The 19,149-nt window shown below is 40.5% G+C and overlaps 1 protein-coding gene across 2 annotated transcripts in view; it reads left to right on the top strand.

The window, feature by feature from the left end:
- Nucleotides 1-18,053, top strand: part of LOC108788004 (leucine-rich repeat-containing protein 4C) — a 246,154-nt gene extending 228,101 nt beyond the window's left edge. For both annotated transcript variants that reach the window (XM_018557716.1, XM_018557715.1), the window contains one exon: nt 15,587-18,053. In XM_018557716.1, the coding sequence (XP_018413218.1) occupies nt 15,629-17,551 (1,923 nt within the window). In that variant the 5' untranslated portion in view covers nt 15,587-15,628 and the 3' untranslated portion in view covers nt 17,552-18,053. The remainder of the gene's footprint in view (nt 1-15,586) is intronic.
- Nucleotides 18,054-19,149: the final 1,096 nt, after the last annotated feature.

The raw sequence follows: 19,149 nt of genomic DNA, 5'->3' as shown, positions 1-19,149 counted from the left end.
CAGGTGTGTGTGGAGGGCAGGTGCTGTTAGTCCGCCGTGCTGCCACTCCCCCCCCACACACCTGCTGCCCCCCAATGAGATACTGCCTCAGGCTCCCCCCTCTCGACTGACAGCTCAGCCACCCACCACTTCCGGCCCGGCTGACAGCTGAGCCAGCCGCTGCTTCCCCTTCACCTCAGGCGGTGAATAAGGTAATCATGGCCCTGGGAATGGCTTATGTCACACCTCCATATTATACATTTTACATTCTGCAATGTGTGCACTATGTAGCTAGGGTCAACCGAGATATTAAATGTATCTTAAATCAAGTACATTAGCGCAATTGGACTGGTACTAATATTTTTTCCTGCGCCTGGAATAGTTTTCCTTTACGCAGATGGATGGTGTTTGCAAAGCCGGTGAATAATCACAGAATGCCTCCTGTTAAAATGGAAGAATATAAAACCTTAGAGGAACCAAATGCGTGTACATTAAAACAGATCATTTTATTTTGTTTTGCGTTGGTTCACCGGATTAATGAACCTTTCTTGAAAGTCTGGCTGTACACCCATAATTGGTTTAACCATTGCACAAGCCTCTGATCTGAGTTCTGTACAATTATTAGCGCATCTCCAAAAAAAAGCTTTGCAGGAGCTTATTAAAAGTAAAGAAAGCAGAAGGGCAGTTTACAAGAGATGAGGCGTCAATACCGCATGTGTTTGCCACTGAATAAACTAATCTTTTATAGCAAAATATGTCTAAAAAAAAAAAGGTCTAATTAATATACAACACAACAGGAAGAAAGTCGTGCAGATAAAACTTCAGGTTTTAATGATAATTGTTAGCAGTGCATAATAAGGGCCTTATGAATGTTCAGAAAATTGTATAAAGTAATACAGGTAAAAAAAAAGTAGTTCCAGCAAAATATGTTCTATTTCCTTTATTTTCACCTTATGATCTTGTAACAATTTCCTGTCCTAGGGTGAAAATGCTCACTCACCTTACTGTATCTATGGAGCAGCAACATTTTCAACCTAGGACAGAAAGGACTGCAGAACAAACCCCCCTTGCCTTGAACTGTATCGTAACTATACTCTTTCCCTTTATAATGTAAAGTGGTGCGTAAACTATTGTCGCCATCTTGTATAATATTACTAGCAATAGTAATATTAAAGATACTACTACTAATAATATTAATAATAATATAGAAGGTGTTGTGTAGTCCACAAAGATAGCTGGTAAGAATGTAACTGATAACAGTCTATCCCAGGCAGAAAGCATACCTAGCCCACAAGATTACCAGTTTTCTGGCAGGATCAACAGGCATTTTTTGCACTTATTAAATACTGTAGATATAACAAAAAGCTATCTAATGAATATTTACTAGACCAAAAAGGAATCAAACAACAGAAGTTAATTGTTAGGGTTCGGATACCCTTTGATCGCATCTTTGTTTTTCTAAAATTGTTCCAACAGTTTGATCTGCCCCATTTGTTACCAGTGTATTGCGGAGCTGTCCTATCTGAATGTCCCAGTTTCAGTCATTTCCCGGTTTTGAGTGACTAAATGGTTGGAGGTGAGATTGGAAATCTACTGCAAGTGCCCTTTGACTGGAATTGGAAGAATTTCATCAAATTTCAATTGTGGGGTTACTCAAAACTGGAAAGGCAATTACAATTGTGGGTAGCAGATTGCTTTGTTTAAAAGCAGATGGAATTTTTATACCTCTAGTATAATTTTGTCATGGTGCAGTTCTTTGACCCTTTGTCCTTCTAACATGAAAGGCATTGTCTCCTAAAGCACACCCCTGCTCCCTTTTAAACTTTGAAATGTCCTACATTAGAGAAGACACCACAAAATCCCTGATATTACCTTTATTAGCCTGTTGTGTCCCGCTCTAAATGTGGGTGATTTTCATATGGTCAGAACACTACCTGTAAGGAGTTTACATGTTCTCCCTATGCTTGTGTGGGGTTCCTCTGGGTACTCCAGTTTCCTTCCACACTCTAAAGACATACTGGAAGGTTAATTGGCTCCTGTCTAAATTGGCCTTGTGTGTGTGTGCGCAATAGCAACCTAGTTTCGCTTTGCTGAGACCTGGCTTTCCCTGACCTCAAGTGATGCGACAATTGCCTTTTCACCATCCAATGAGAAAGTTCTTTCTGGCCACTGGGGCAGCCTTTTTGGACAGTGGAATGTATATTGGCAGAGTTTAGCCATGAAATTAAGTCTTGTATGAAAATGACCCGAAATGAGAGAGGGACACAGATGGCTAATAAAGTGGGCAAAGTTGTTTCTCATTCCATATGACTGAACATAAAAATCAAATGTACGATGTTGCTTAAAAAAAGAATAAATAATAATTAAAAAGTTAATGAAGGAAATTATGTTTCCAAAAACATAATGTGCGTTTAATATATATCTAATTGTTAAGAGATGGTCTCATTTTGTTTAATGAAAAAGAAGTATGCATCGTGAGGTTTGGATAAATATAAAAACCAAGTACATAATTAAAAAAGCCAATTTATATAATCATCTACCCAACTTTATTCTAAAGAATTGTGAGCGGAAAATGCAGTTACCAGTGGCTGTAAAAATAGATGACCAAAAGGAAAGGATCATACCTGAGATGATGGTAAAAGACACAAAAGACACCTGACAATAGAAGACCTTGAACACGTGCCTTCATGTCAGGGTCTAGCAATGCCCCTGGTACCAAACTATCATCACTTTTTTAGTGAATTTATCAGCTTACACCTGAGGCTTGATTTACTTAAAGTGAGACTAATCCAGAGTTAAACCTTAAAAATACATTAAAAAAGTGCTTTAACTATAAATAAAAATGTATCTTATTTGTGGATCACTCGGCTGTAGAGCCTCAAATCATCTCTGAATTGGTGCTGACACTGTCCTTCCTTCTGGAGGGTGGCTACTTTTGTTCCCCATGGTCCCTGTGTGTGTTGTAAAGTAGTCACCGCTCCAAGCTCACTCCTGTGATGCACTACAATCTCAATGCAAATGAGTAAACTAAACATGAGATTGAAGCCCATCATGGGAGCGAGCTTGGAGCGGTGACTACTTTACAAGATACATTACATTACATTACATTTACACGGTGCCTAACTTTTTAAGATCTAACTCCTGGGTTTAAGGTTACTTTAAGTGTGAAGCCAATCTAACTTCAGCTTAAACATCCAATGACTATCCAAGGGAACTGAGAAAAAAAAATAGGTTCTCTTTTCACATGATTTGATATTGTTAGATAGCACAGTACAAACAAAGGACAGCTCTTGTATTTCTATCCTGATTTGCCCCTATTAAGGACGACCGGACAGCAATTACCTGGGATGAGTGATTTTGGTCAGATTGAGTTTACAGCAAAATTACTCTGTTTGAGTTGCCACAGATTTAGGAGGTTGGGCAAAATATTTCAATGGGCTAAACTGCTTTGATGACAACTCTAAGAGTGGATATCCTCTCACCTCGGAGAGATCTTCTACTTCCTTTGGTATCTCGGGAACAGCAAGGGTAGGAAAATCTCCCCGACACAACAGCAAAAAAACAAAAAACCTGAATGGGTCTTAACCATTCTATATTCTATCAAAACCTCATAAAACAAGAAAAAGAAGTGTTGGCTTTACATACACTTTAAATTTCCCCTCCCAATTTGCTCCAATGCATTTTGCCAAATTGGAGAAAAATTGCAGAAATCAGATTTATACAAATGTTTTTGAGAAAGAAAAACAGTCAACCCCCCCCCCCCCGCCGGGAATGCCTATGAAAAGCTGAAAGAAAAGAGAGCTGAGATCGGGAAGTTAATATGCAACCTCCTATGTATCTGGCACATTAATAATCTTGGTTGCTGCTCAAGGTTCTCGCTTGTGTGTCATACTCGGTCATGTCTGTAAACTTTTCCACACTTGCTGCCCTCGCCGTCTCAGCTCCATTTCACTCATGAATCTGCTGCATCACCTATATTTCATCCATGTGTTGGAGTACTGTGAAAACAACACTTTTCTTCTCTTTTTTTTGTGCTTTTCTTCTGCAAGGTCAGAACATCTATTATTGTATACAGTTTTACCCATAAACCTGAGTAGTTAATGCATAAAAAATAAAATGTTGTTAGATAAGTAGAATTTAACTTCACTGCTCTTATAGATATCCTATTGTATATCTCATCTCTAATTATACCTGCCTCTTACTGCTCTCCTTCTATATTCATACTAATAGGGCATCAGTCAAAACAGACGTCACCATTGTTAGTAAACTGGAGGCAGGTTCTGATTTCCCCCTCAGTAGTGACCTGCAAGGGTCTGTTCAGCAAAGCATTTGCTGCTAACTGCTACTTAATGTGAACCTGAACTACTTAAAGTTAAGATTTGCTATGTTTTTCGGGAATATCCAGAAGTGTTAATTGTGCCTAAGCATTACCCTTTCATCTGGAAGCCTGAACCTCATCCCTACCCATATGGAGTGAGATTTGGTGATGTCACTGTTGTGCTGCCCACTGTTCCCCTTGCATGAGGAAGCAAAGCCCTGCCTCTGTCAAGATGGCTGCCCCCACACAAAGTGCAGAACAAGGCATGGCAAGCCAGTAATAGGGAAACGATCAGCTGCAGGGAGACCACAGGCAATTCTGGTAATAAGCCCTTTGCTCTCTGCTTGCCCTTTTTGGCCACAGCTTTCAGGGTTCAGATCCTCTTTAATGGGGCCCAATATTGAACAATAGGAAGTAGACATGTAAGCTGCAGAGAAATTCGGATGGTTCGGAAATTTCATTATTTTGCGATTCGGATCCGAAATTCAGTTTGGTTCCGGTTTCGAATTCAGACAAAATCAGAATTTCGTTAGTTTTGGATGAGTTTATGAATATTAGTTGTGAGCAAAACAGAAAACCATATACAGATATTAATATTAAAGCTGAGGCTCCTAGACCCGAATGGCATTCGGGATCCGAATTGCATTCAGGAACTCCGGAATGCCATTTGGGTCTGGGAGCCTCAGCTTTAGTAATATATGTATATAGCTCTTAGACCCAAATGATATTTGGGTTCTGAACTTCCGAATTGAACTTGGGAGCTCCCGAATGCCATTCGGGTCTGAGAGCCATATAAACATATTACTAAAGCTGAGGCTCCCAGACCCGAATGGCTTTCGGGTGCAGAATTTCCGAATTGCATTCAGATCCCAAAAGACATTCAGGTCTAGGAGCCTCAGCTTTATTATTATATGTATATACTGAACACGAACATTCATTACGGCATGTGTCTTTTCTGGCTAATCGGAAGAATCCCATGTTGCCTTAATACAAATTTGTGTTCAGACCCATTTGGATGCATTAAACCCGAAAAACACATCTGATTGGTCAGAAAAGTCCGATTCAGTTCATTTTCCACAAAATTTAGATGGGATCCAAAGTTCAGAAACGGAAATTGGGACTCAGACACATTCAGGTGCATTGGGATTCGGAAAATCAGATGTGTCCGAATTTCGGAAAATTTGTCCGAATTTTGATTTGGAACAAAAGGAATCGCACATGTCTAATAAGAAGCTTTTATGTAATTCCATGACATAATCTAAAAATAAATATTTCTAGGGCTTTCACTAAGTAGCATATTTTCTTTCTATGTTTTCTTGCACAAGGTTTGTAGGCAGTGCTGCAATGGACTTGGCCGCATTAACAACAGGCAAAATTATACGTGTAGATCTACAGAATCTTTATTACTGCAAATATGGAACACTGTAATTTACTCTTAGAATACAAGTGGTCCTTGTTGAAAAAGGCAACGCAGACCATTAACAACAGGAAACACCGTTCACTAGTCTGCCTACTCTAATCTGATGAAACGTCATTCCTGCAGTTCCCTAAACCTTTCTATTTCCCTTACATACGTTATTGTAGACCCAATGATGACACTGACTCTCTGTGCTTCTGTATCCAGTGCAGGCAGATCATGGCTGGTGGGAGGAGCCGGTTGTGATGTCATCATGCATGTGCGTGACGTTGCCGCGTGTATGTTCGGTGACGTCATCACGCATCCCCAGTGGTCTTATTGACGCCTGTCGGCGGCCATCTTGGTGATGGATGCCGGCAGAGAGAGGAGGGGACGTTCACCCTGCGACATACCTTATCCCGCCGGGTGAACGTCCCCTCCTCTCTCCTGACACTGTTAGGCTCTCGGTCCGTGACCGAGTGCCTGACTTTTCACTTTTCTGTCAGTCATTTTGGTGTCACCCCTCCAATGGTGGCACCCGGTTGACGCCACTGATTACAACCCATAACTCTATAGGTTAAACTCAATGGACTTGTGTCTCTTTTCAACCTGACTTACTATGTAACCCTGGCTTCTGCATTGAATGTTAAAGAAGCTATTGAGGGAAACATAATCCACACATTTCAGTCCTAAGTCTTTCAATAAGGACAACTCACTGTGAAAGTGCTCAGAAAAGCCTGGGTTCAGTCATGTTGACTGCTGCAACAAAACAAAGTAAGACATAGTTTTAATAGGTAAGGCTGGGTTCACACCGTGATTCACGGTTAAAAAAACACGCGACAAACGCACGTTTCCGAGGGCTATCAGGCTGTATCCTAATGGATACGCGTGGCAAATACGCCCCAAAGAAGCTCCTGTACTTCTTTGGGCGTAGGGCATTTTGCTGCGCGTTCCTACGCGCTGTAAAACGCCCAGGTGGGAACCATGCCCATAGGCAATCATTGGTTTTCACATCTTGAGCATTTTATAGCGCATAGAAACGCGCTGAAAAACGCCTGGGTGTGAACCAGGCCTAAGACCTATTTTTTAAAAATGTATTTTTCCACATGCTATGTGAATGGGAACACATATCAAACATAAAAAGTGGAAATAAACTTTAAGTGCCTTACACCTAGTAAGAATTACCAAACCTATTGATAATTATATTCTTTTTTTTTTTACACAACAGGTACTTTAGGCCAATAATTGCAGTAACAAGCTCAAAGCAATTTCTGGTCTTTGAGTCAGTTTCCAAAAAGTCTGAACTCTCGAACTATCCTAGAACAATTCCATCTAATTCTATCAGAATTATGTCATTAAGCTCCCGAATCAAGGAACATTTTAGTGTAATTGCTTTTGGAATGGACAGATTACTTCACCTTACAACAAAGCGATGAAAAGTAACTGCTGTATTATAGCTTGGAAGCCATCCATGTTAAACTTTCTGCTCTTGGTAACCATGGCAACCGTTAAAAGGTAACATTAGCAAAACGGGAGTTTTCAGGGATACGACTTGCCAGCCACGTAATTGTAGTGTAGAATTTGACGATCTTGCTTGTTAAAGTTGAAGTCTGACATATTTTTGGATCACTATATAGCCCAGTTACAAATGCCTTAAAATTTTACACCACTTCCCACTTTAGGATTGGACTTTATAAGTACAGCAGCAGCAGAAAAGACGCTACAGCCATGTCCTCTTTCTGATGATGTGCAAAGTATAATTAAACACCCGTTTTTTTTTGCATACATCTACCAGTGACGTGCCTTCTGTGCAGGGTGAGGCATCCCCAGCACGCCGAAGCTCCGCCCCATCCCTCCGAAGCCCTGTCCCCAGTTCGGTAACCAAGCTGTGTGGGGAGAAGGAAGGGAGGAGACAGGGAGGAGCAAAGGAGCTTTGCCATTGGTGCAAGCCATCCACAGAGCTCACGCCTCTAACACAGAGTAGAGGCGGTGACAGCTCTTACCTCACCCAGTTAGGTTACACAAGCAGAGGGGAAGCCCGCTGCTGTGTAACCTACCTGTCAAAAGCCGGATGCAGCACTGCCTGTAATTAACATGACAGGTTACACAGAAGCGAGGCTTTCCCTGACGTGTAACCTGTTACAAGACGATCTGAATGGAGAAAAAGCTGTCAGCTTCAGACTTGAAGCTGACAGCTTTTTTCCTGCATAATACTATGCCTCCTCTGACTGCACGTCCCTGATATCAACTGCTAGCATGCAGTGGATATATGCAAAAACATTACAAAAATAAAAAAGTTACCAAAAAGGTATTTACTTACCTGTGTCTCTGCCGCTCGCTTTCATCTGAAGATCTGGAGCTTCATGAAGCAGGATGATGGGGCTGGCCTATGCGCAGTAGAGATCTTTGGTGGGGAGAAGAGGGGAGACACAGTGGAGCTGAATGCAAGCAGCCGTGAGAGTGCACGTCAGACAGACACCATGGAATGTTCTCCTTCTGACGTGTTTAATTGTACAATGTGTAGAATTGTATTAAAATGGACATGCAGATATGACAACTCATCAGTACACATTGTAAATATTGCATTTTAAAGGTGACCTGTAGCATTCTCTATTTGATTGGGGACATCTGGCTAGTAGCAGGGGTGGATCCCTACCTCCTAGATTCCCATCAGCACGAACCCAAACCTCTTGTGGCCACACTGGAACCTACAGTAGTATTCATTGAGCAATGTGTACTTTATGGTCATGATGCAATGCAAGATTTCACCACTAGGCAATATATTTAATTGCAGCTCTGTGCCCTGGGAAAACAGTGGCATGAGACCTCTACCCTATTTTACAGATGTATCTTAAACAAACTTTTCAAATTGTCCTAAAACAATGAACTGTAAATGCCAGGTCCGTATGGCATACTGACCTGGCCAGCTGGAAGCACTTTTGTAGGTCCGTATGCCATACGTCCTTGGCAGCGAAAGGGTTAACACTAAACTCCAGACACCTGATAAAAATTATATTTGTTAGCCCCCTTACTGTATAGTAAGGATCTAATGCTCATTTAGGATGATATAACAAAGAGGAATACTTACGTTATTCCTCACTACCATGGCAGCCGCCACGCTCTTTGTGCTCCAGTCCCAAAATGTTGGTGGGTTCTAGACATCCTCAGTTACAATGTGGGACAGCTGCTCCTCCATTTGACGTGATGATGTTGGCAAGGGGCTGCCGTGACACGGGCGAACAAGAATGGCTTTGCTGCATCATTCATCCAGGAGGGAGGAAGCCTGTGGGTGCAAGAAATATGATATGTTCTTCCAGTGGCATCACAAGGGGGGTGAGGCCCACATCCGGGTGACACCATTGGAGGCGTGTCACCAAAATGACTGGCAGTCTAAAAAGCCGGGCACTCGGTCATGGACCGAGAGCCCGACAGTGTCAGGAGAGAGGATGGGACCCAGCAGCATACCTCATCCACCCGGTGAATGTCCCCTCCTCGCTCTGCCGGCGTCCAGCACCAAGATGGCTGCCGACAGGCGTCAATTAGAAGTCCGCACATTGTAGATGACGTCATCGCGCACGCGCATGGTGACGTCACGCGCATGTGCGATGACGTCACAACGATGTGCGATGACGTCACAGTCTCCGCTCCGGGTTACGCTCATCCTCGGGACGCCCCTGTGTAGTTCTGTCTTTTACATGTCCACTAGACTCAACGAGCATTAGATCCTGACTATACATAGTGAGGGTGGGGGCTACCAAAAAGGTATTTTTATCAGGTGAGTGTATTTTTCGTTTAAACTCTACCTAAAAGACAGTTGTGGATTGGGCACTTGAGAATCGATCAGTAAGGAAACAGTAGAAGAACATTGGGCAAATTGTTTTAGTAAATGGATTCTTTTACTGATTGCGTAATTGCCTGCAAGACTATAAGGAACAGAAATACAGAAAATGTTATTCTCTTATAACTTATTTAGAACAATGTTTCCTTCTATTTAAATACAGTCTTCATCAAAAGGACAAAGTATGGGCACGTCTTTCACATAATAAATCAACTGTTCAATAACCAAACAATTTGGAGCGTGTCTAACCTTTTTCAATCCTTTTCCTATTCAGCAATGAAAGCCACTGACAGCCAAAAAACATGTTCCTTTTCTATTGTGAGAATTAGCTCTAAACAGTAGCGCATTAAGGACGCATCCACTCGCTTGTGACTTCTTTTAAGGGCTTCCGTGCCCACTTTTATTAAATCAAAGTTGACAAAAATAAGGCCATTACCTTCGCAGCGGTTCTTTACCATCTTTTGGCAACACATGCCCACCCAGCCTCCTGGCTCTGCATTTTTGCAGCACTGCTGCTCCAAGGTCTCAGGACACTGTCTGTTCCTCCAGACAGTCTCAGTCTTGTGCTATCCTGCACATTTGATTCTTTCGACCCGCAGGACCCTGCTATACTGGCCTTCACTCCTAGGTGGAGTTTTCCTGTCTCCCAGGTGGGGCCCTGAACATTAGCCAGCATTTTCTTCGTAATGGCTGTGCACAGGTGCACAACCACTCGGTGCTGGCCACAACTAAAGTCTGGACCCAGGAATGGAGATTTCATCCCTCCCGATGCTCTTTGAAATCTCCCAGTTCCAAATCCGGAAAACCTGGGAAGAACTGCAAAGCCAGCTCTTTCCCAGTAAACGTTTGCGTGTTCTGGAACTGCTCAGCCCCCCTGGCTGAGAGTCCTGGTTGACTATATGGCCAAATGACACCATGGCATTGCCACGCACTGCCACACTATTTACATCAATCAAAACATTGAAACTTATGAAAATTGAATAATAAAATTGAAAAGTGTGTGGCCTTACAATGAAAGAAAGAATCAGCAAGAGAGCATTTTTGTAGACACAAGATATATACATTTATTGGAGAATTTTATGCTGCATATGGTTTTCCTTTAATAGCTCCTTTTTAGTTCTGTCACATCGTCGATGGAAAAGATTCCGCGGCTACTAATAAATTCTAATTCACAAATACAATTGATTATCTGTGAACAGTAATATATGTCAGAGCGGAGAAAAATAATTTGGAAACCGTCAATACCTCCAAACAGACTGCTTATTCTTTTAAGCATTGCTTGCTATCTCAACACAGCCTCGTGTCAGCTGATGGAATTTTAAAGGTAATTTTAGGGAATTACTCTCTAATCAATAATTTATTCAAAAGTGCGAGTGTGGCTTTAATTTTAATTAGAAGTCTTAATGATCTCCATGAGCTAGCACTCCGGGGAGCAATTTCCTTGGAGGGAAACTATCTGAACGAGAGGATAAAGGGGAACATGTTTTTTTTTTTTAAATCACTTTGCATGTTTTTTTTCAGCACAGTTTTGGAAAAGGTGCAATATTGCCTTTTATTTCTAAAGAAATACACAAAAGAGACTTTTTAAAACATCCTTTTCTTTGTACTTCAAATACACATTTCTTTCTTTTTATAAAACTCTAGTTTTGTTGAAGAAAAAAAAAACAATCACTTTTGAATGATTTATATTTATTGTAAAGATTTAAGCAAACTTATAGCATTTTTTTTTCTTTGTTCTGAAAATACTGTTGTTTGTATGCCTTCCTTTCACAAAGAGACTGGCCAACCTTCATTATTAACACCTAAGCAGTCTCACTATTCTTAAAGGAAAAGGTGCACCCTCTGCATTCCTTTGGCCACTAAGAGTTATAGAAAGAATCTTGGAAAAAATTGAATTTCTTGAGGCAGAAGATACTCGTAATATGTGACCCAGCTCTGTGCAGACTTCTCTGGAAATAGCAGTGAGCCAATCATTTGAACAGGAAAACAGGAAATGACTTTTCTGGGGGACATTCTTTATAGACGTAACATACAACATGCCAGCTTTTTGCCAAATTACAATGAAGTGAAAAGGGATTTTTTTTACATTAAATTTCAAAATGATCTGTGCAGCAGCTGTATCATAGAATGTAAAAAAGTGCAATGGTGGGCACCACATTCAGAGACGAGCAAAAGCTGTGTGGGTTCACTCATGGCAAGTAGATACAAATGGTCTAGTAGAACTGGCACTCTCAGGTCTTGTATTAAAGCAACATAAAAAGATTTATTGGTCAATAAATCAGTTTATGTTGCTACAAAACAAGACCCGCAAATGCCTCTTCCGCTGGACCATTTGTGTTTACTTGCCCTGTGTGCACCTTGGCGGCTTTTTCCTTTATCTGAGTGTGGTGCCCACCATCAGACTTTTCTAATATATATATATATAAGTCTTGTCATTCATTGCAAGTGGGCCCCATCTCTTGTGCTATTAAAGGGAAATGTATCATTACAAATACCACATGATTATGATTGAACTACTCTGGTTGTGAACAGTACAAAGACATGTGGTCCTCTAGCTGCAGTAAGGTTTATCTTGTAGACTCCTTGTTGGGATGCTTCTCTTGGTCTCCTTACATTCGGCCTCATTTGTTTAATCTGATGGGTGTTTTTAGTTGGCGTATAGCCACCACTTTGATTCAAATGTCTGATCTCCATGTATCATTTTGACTGTTAGCTGTGGAGCAGCTTAGAAGCCAGTTTATGTAAAACAAACAAACTTGTCTTTAGATGTAACTTAAAGTGTATTTCCACTTTTTCAGTAAAATTTTAGAAAATCCCCTCTATATGTTTGTTATATGTTCTCATTCACACAGCATAATAAAAAAAGAATATATGAAAAAGAAAAATGTTTACCTTTTTAAATGTTTTGGCTGAATCCAGTTTTTTTCTGAGCACCTTCATGGTGACCTGTCCTTATAGAAAGAAGACATGACAAGACTGAAATTTGAAGAAATTTCAACCTATGTTGGATCAGGCAGCATTTGAATCCACTTTACAAATGTTAATGAACAAAACCCTCACAACCCCTCCTAACATTACAATGAAGGAGAAGCAGAGGGAAGTAGAAATGTTAACCCTTAAGAAGCCAAGAAACCCTAACACAAGGAAAAGCACTTTAACTGCAAGAAGCTGTTTTTTTATTTTTTTAGCTTATGCTATGTGAATTGGATTATGAAACAAATATAAAAAAGGTGTTATCCCAATTTAGCTGCAAAAGTGAAAATAAACTTTAAGTTATTGTCTTGATGTACTGTATGTAGGTGGCCATACATTGTATGATTTTCATTCGGAAATCGTACATGAACGGTCTGTCAAATAAAAATCGAACAGTTGATGGCACGTCACCAATTTTCATTTTTGATATTGTGATCAAAATTTTTCAATCGGTCAGGTTGGAAAAACTTTCTTTGACCGAATGAAAATCAATGAATCGGTGTGGTTTTCGTTCGTCAAAAATTGTAGCAAGAACACAGCACATGAGCAAAAAGAAATAATTTCTATCGTTCGTCAAAAATTGGCTGGTCGGTATGGCTAACGAAAGATTTCCGAAATCGACATTTGACTGCTTGATGGGCTTTTCGAGCTATAATCAAATCATGGTTCATGGCAGACATGAAAACTTTCAGACTAAAAATATACTAGTGTATGGCCACCTTAAACAATGCCAGGGCCCGATTTCCCACAAGGCCAACCAAGGCCCAGCCTCGGGGCAGCAGGGAGTGGAGGGGCAGCAGGGGTGTGGAATTCCTATCTCCCGATGCCCAGGACATGCAGTTCCAGGCGCCGGGTGGGTAGTTCTTTTCTACATTTAGCTCTGCTTTGGGCAAGCAGAGCTAAATATACAGCGAGGAAGCTGCCGCTTGTATTGTGCAAGTGATCTCGGGGGTTTGTCGCAGAGATCACTTGTATGCAGCCTGCAGGTCTGTCATTCTCCATGGGGGGGGGGTTGTTGGCGGGTAGGGGGGCACATTGAGGAACCTGGCCTTGGGGCAGCAGAGAGAGTAAATCCAGCCCTGAACATAGCAGCTATATAGACATCTGTAGACACAAGCAAATGCTGTTTTTTTGCTTAAGCTAAGGATGTAGCCGTCATGGTTCCATTGTCAGAGCAATGGTGTAAAAGCATACTGTCAATCACGGAGTGCACTGTTCTAAGCCAGCTTGTCTTGATGGTGGTTATGGAATTTTGAGCAAAAATGCTACCACTCTAAATGATGATAATATACAGATATCCCATTGCACACCAGACCAGAATCCCACTGTAGTATGTAGATGGGTGCCGGAAAGATATGTGGTTGGCGGCGCACAAATTCAAACGTAGAGGAGGAGATAGTCACCTGCACACCAAGGTCTAATGCGTCAATACATCCTTTTATTGATAGCAGATACACTTGGCATCACATGAGCTCATACTTGTGATGCCATGTGTATCTGCCATCAATAAAAGGAAATATTGATGCATTGGACCTTGGCGTGCGGGTGACTATCTCTTCTATACTCTAAATGATGAGTGCAAAGTCTACTCCAGGTCATTCTAATGCTGCAACAAAATAATGAAGTTATAAGGGAATTGGAATTCAGAGAAAGGTTTTAAAAGCAGACTGTCAATTATAGACTGCTCTGTACTAAGCCAGCTTGTCTTGATGGTGGTTATGGAATTTTGAGCAAACATGTGACCACTCTTCTGTATATAATGCTGAGCACAAAGTCTACTCCGGGTCAATCTAATGCGGCAGCGAAATAATGAAGTTATAGGGGAAATGGTGTAAACTCAAGACTTGTTGGAGGTGTGTCTGTAGACATATTGCTGGGTTATTCAAAAGAGAAGCCTATCCACTTGCAATCTTCAAAAGCCAGCATTTGCTTAATCCAGCTACAGGTAAATATCAGCCTACAGACCAACTATTGGAAAGATGAGTAAATTCATGCTTGGAACAAGATCTATACACATACTGTATATTACACTACTTAGGCTCATAACAACTTTACTTGAGGACAAACAATCCAGTAGATTAGTCTGTCTGTTCCTATGCTTGTAGAGGTTTTTCAGAGACGGTTATAATTCTTAATGTGCACAGATAAGATGGCTTAAGGCTCCCGATTGTCATGAATGATGATGTTGCTGTGTGCAGGGCACTATTCCAATAATGATGTTACTGCCATGTCAGTGACTTTCCAAGCACAAATATAATCTTGCTAATAGACATGGAAGGTGTGTTTGTTTCAGGGTCAACTAAACAAGGATGAATTGAATGCATTTCTGAAACACAATTTTATATATAGCCTCATCAGGTAGTTGAATTAGTTTTCTTATTTAAGAATTGTTGTCCTTTATCTTTACCTGCTGGTCCTGCAAGTAACACACCTCCTGTCATAGGGTGACAACACTCACTCACTGTACTCTTGCAGTGGAGGAGCAACATTGTCACACCATCTGCTCTCCTGATCTAGACTACAATCACTTCCTTCTCTCTTTATCTCTATTATATTGATGGGAAATGTTTTGTAGTTGATAGAAATTTGTAGAAGTTAGCTAAGAAGACAGCATTGTCTAAGATTTTAGTTGAGTGCATAAGAAAGTTGTGGGGATGCACATTTCAAGTATAAAGATCAACATGAGTTTTTTTCTTTTCATTAAAGGAGAAATATGAGGCGAGTGATTTTCACTCAGCCTCATAATTTGAGCCCACCTGTGACAAGGAAACTGTCACAGGTATAGCTACAGCTCATGGTATACTGAGCTTTGGTGACAGGAGGACACTAGTTTGTGTCCTCCCATTACCCTTAGAAGAACTATGGGGAAAAGCCCTGACCCCATAGTTCTCCTTTAAGAAAATGTACTTAACCTTCCCTGTACTTATGTCTAGGGACTGGTAGGCTGCAATATATTACATTCTTCAGCTTTGTTGTATTTTTATGCTTGTTTACTTTAAGTCATTTGGTTGCTGAACTTATTGTGATCCATACATTTTTGATTAATTAACTAACGTTGTTTCTTTGTTTTAATTTTTTTCAGAATACTGGAACTGCTGAAGGACCAAACACAAACAAAGTATGAATGTTGAACAAGATGACATTACATCCACAGCAGATGATGATAGGTCCTAGGTTCAACAGGGCCTTATTTGACCCCCTTTTTATTGTGCTGTTGGCTCTTCAACTTCTCGTGGTGGCTGGGTTGGTTAGGGCTCAGACCTGCCCTTCTGTATGTTCCTGCAGTAACCAGTTTAGCAAAGTCATTTGCACACGACGGAACCTCCGCGAAGTCCCGGATGGTATCTCCACCAACACGAGGCAGCTTAACCTCCATGAAAACCAGATCCAAATAATCAAAGTGGACAGTTTTAAGCATTTACGACACTTAGAAGTTTTACAGTTGAGTAGGAATCATATTAGGACGATTGAAATTGGGGCCTTCAACGGCTTGGCAAATCTGAACACTTTGGAGCTCTTTGACAATCGTCTGACAACCATTCCAAATGGAGCTTTTGAATATTTGTCAAAATTAAAAGAGCTTTGGCTGAGGAACAACCCCATCGAAAGCATTCCATCCTATGCTTTTAATCGCATCCCTTCTCTGCGCAGACTGGATTTGGGGGAGATGAAAAGATTGTCTTACATTTCAGAAGGAGCTTTTGAAGGGCTTTCAAACCTTAGATATCTGAACCTTGGGATGTGCAACCTCAGAGAAATCCCCAATCTTACTCCACTTGTAAAACTAGATGAACTAGACCTTTCTGGAAACCATCTTGCTGTTCTCAGGCCAGGGTCATTCCAAGGATTAACCAATTTACAGAAACTGTGGATTATGCATTCCCAAATTCAGGTGATTGAGAGGAATGCCTTTGATGACCTTCAATCACTTGTGGAGCTTAATTTGGCACATAATAATATAACTACGCTGCCTCATGACCTTTTTACACCTCTACATAATTTACAAAGGATTCAGTTGCACCACAACCCTTGGAACTGCAATTGTGACATTCTTTGGCTTAGTTGGTGGTTGAAAGAGATAGTCACTACTGGCAGCACATGCTGTGCTCGTTGTAGCACCCCTCCCAGTTTAAAAGGCACTCACATTGCTGAGTTGGACCAGAACTATTTTACATGCTATGCCCCAGTGATTTTAGAGCCACCCACTGATCTGAATGTTACAGAGGGGATGGCTGCTGAACTCAAATGTCGGGCATCAACATCATTGACTTATGTTAGCTGGATTACGCCAAATGGATCCATAATGACTCATGGGGCTTACAAAGTGCGAATTTCTGTGCTTAATGATGGCACACTAAACTTCACAAACGTAACAATGCGAGATACAGGATTGTACACATGTATCGTCAGTAATTCCGCAGGGAACACCACTGCCTCGGCGACACTGAATGTGACTGCCAATGATAATAATCCTTTTACATACTTTTCCACTGTCACTGTAGAGACTATGGAACCATCTCAGGACGAGGTCAGGACCACGGAACATCATGTGGGTCCTACACCACTTATTGACTGGGAAACCGCAAATGCAACCACTTCTCTAATGCCGCAGAGCACAAGTTCCACTGAGAAACCCTTCACCATCCCGGTTACGGATGCAAATGGTGGAATGCCAGGGATAGATGAAGTTATGAAGACCACCAAAATTATCATTGGCTGTTTTGTAGCCATCACCCTTATGGCAGCTGTTATGTTGGTCATTTTCTATAAGATGAGAAAACAGCACCATCGGAAGAACCATCATGCTCCTACGCGGACTGTTGAGATTATTAATGTGGATGATGAACTCACAGCTGACACGCCCATTGAGAGCCACTTACCCATGCCCGCAATAGAACACGAGCATTTAAACCATTATAACTCTTATAAGTCCCCTTTTAATCACACAACAACAGTGAACACAATAAATTCAATACACAGCTCAGTGCATGAACCTTTACTGATTCGCGCAAACTCTAAGGACAATGTACAGGAGACGCAGATCTGAAATTCTGCAACATGGGAGACTAAGAGCAAAAACAGACCATTTATATTAAAAAAAAGAACGTAAATGACTGGGCTAAATCTACTGTTTCCAATAAAATGTCTTTACAAAAAAGAAAAAAAAAAACATAATAAAAAAACAAAGAAATTTATTTATTAAAAATTCTATTGTAATCTAAAATATTAAAATCCTGTGTATTCCTAAAGTTGGTTACACTTGGCTTTACCCAAGTTATATTTTTCATGTATTGAAACTTCCAGAAAAAAAAAAATCAAATCTATATTGGCTTTGTATTGGGTAATGAAGGCTTGAATTGGGTCTATTATTTTATTATTCTCAATTCATCTACAGTTATAGCTTTTGTATGTTGGGAAAAGGCTTGGCATGGAATACCATGGTATTGGTAAATTTAAAAGAAGAGAATTTATTTTTCATTTACCTAATGTCCTATTCTGTATTTTGCAGAATTTATATTCTTTGAGACAATTTACACAGAATTCAGTGACAGAATGGTCGATCATTTACATGGTCAAAAGATGAGATAAATTTGCATCTCTGAACACAACGTTATGAATAAAAACAATTTTTTTGTTTTTTGTACTTGGGCAAGCTTCATTTAAAGGTCATAAATCAATGAGCCACATGGTTAATTTTGATGGGAAGTGTATCAAAGCTATACACAAAATGCAGTACACAGCAATTAAAAAATATATATTAATAATTCAATATTAATATAAATTATAATGTTGGTTAGACATGTTATTCATTTGTATTAAACTCTTTTTGGAATAAGACCTATTTTATCTATGAACGTATCCCAGTTAGCTCTGTTCGGAGATGTTTTTGTCTGAAAAACTGATGTTGGATGAATGCATGGGTTGGCAGATATAAATATTTAAGCCAACATTTTCTATGGACGTGATTTTTAAACTTCAGTATCCTACAGGTATAGGTTCTTGTGAAATTTACACAAACTTACAAACTGCAGATATGTAATCAGGTCAGCTCAGAGATCACAGGAGATAAACTTTAAATACTTCAAAAGACTCAACAAATATTGTTTCATTGATAGGTTAACAGTCAAATCAACATTTGCCAGTTATGTACCAATATATACTATACCAATACACTTATATTTATATTTTTTATTTTAAAAAAAGATAGATACTATGGGGTCTATTCACAAAATGGTGAAGAGTAGGGAGAAAGCAGGAGAAGTGAACAATCTAGGACAACATAGCTGAACTGGAAAGTGAGCTTAATTAGAGACTGTTTCCAAATCAGGTATTTTGGTCTAGATTGTTCACTTCCCCTCCCTTCTCCAAACTCTTCACCCTTTTGTGAATAGACCCCTAAGTCTAATAGACGTTATTTTAGCAACTTCAATTTTCATACTCTTCATAGTCTCCTCAACCTCCTTATTACAGCAGTTATGCAGGGTACCTAAATATAATTGTGTGGTCCATAGTTTGACCACTCTTCCCAGTGCACTCTGTAAGCTAATAGACCTGGTCAGACACACTTGCCTCCTCTTCTGCCCTGCAAGTCCAGGAATTGCTAAGAGGGCACGGGGGGGGGGGGGGGGTGTGGGCTTTTCTTAC

This window comes from Nanorana parkeri, unplaced genomic scaffold (genome assembly GCF_000935625.1).
Source record: "Nanorana parkeri isolate BGI_ZX_2015 unplaced genomic scaffold, ASM93562v1 scaffold297, whole genome shotgun sequence".
NCBI classification, from domain to species: Eukaryota; Metazoa; Chordata; class Amphibia; order Anura; family Dicroglossidae; genus Nanorana; species Nanorana parkeri.
This window is presented reverse-complemented; position numbering and strand designations above follow the sequence as displayed.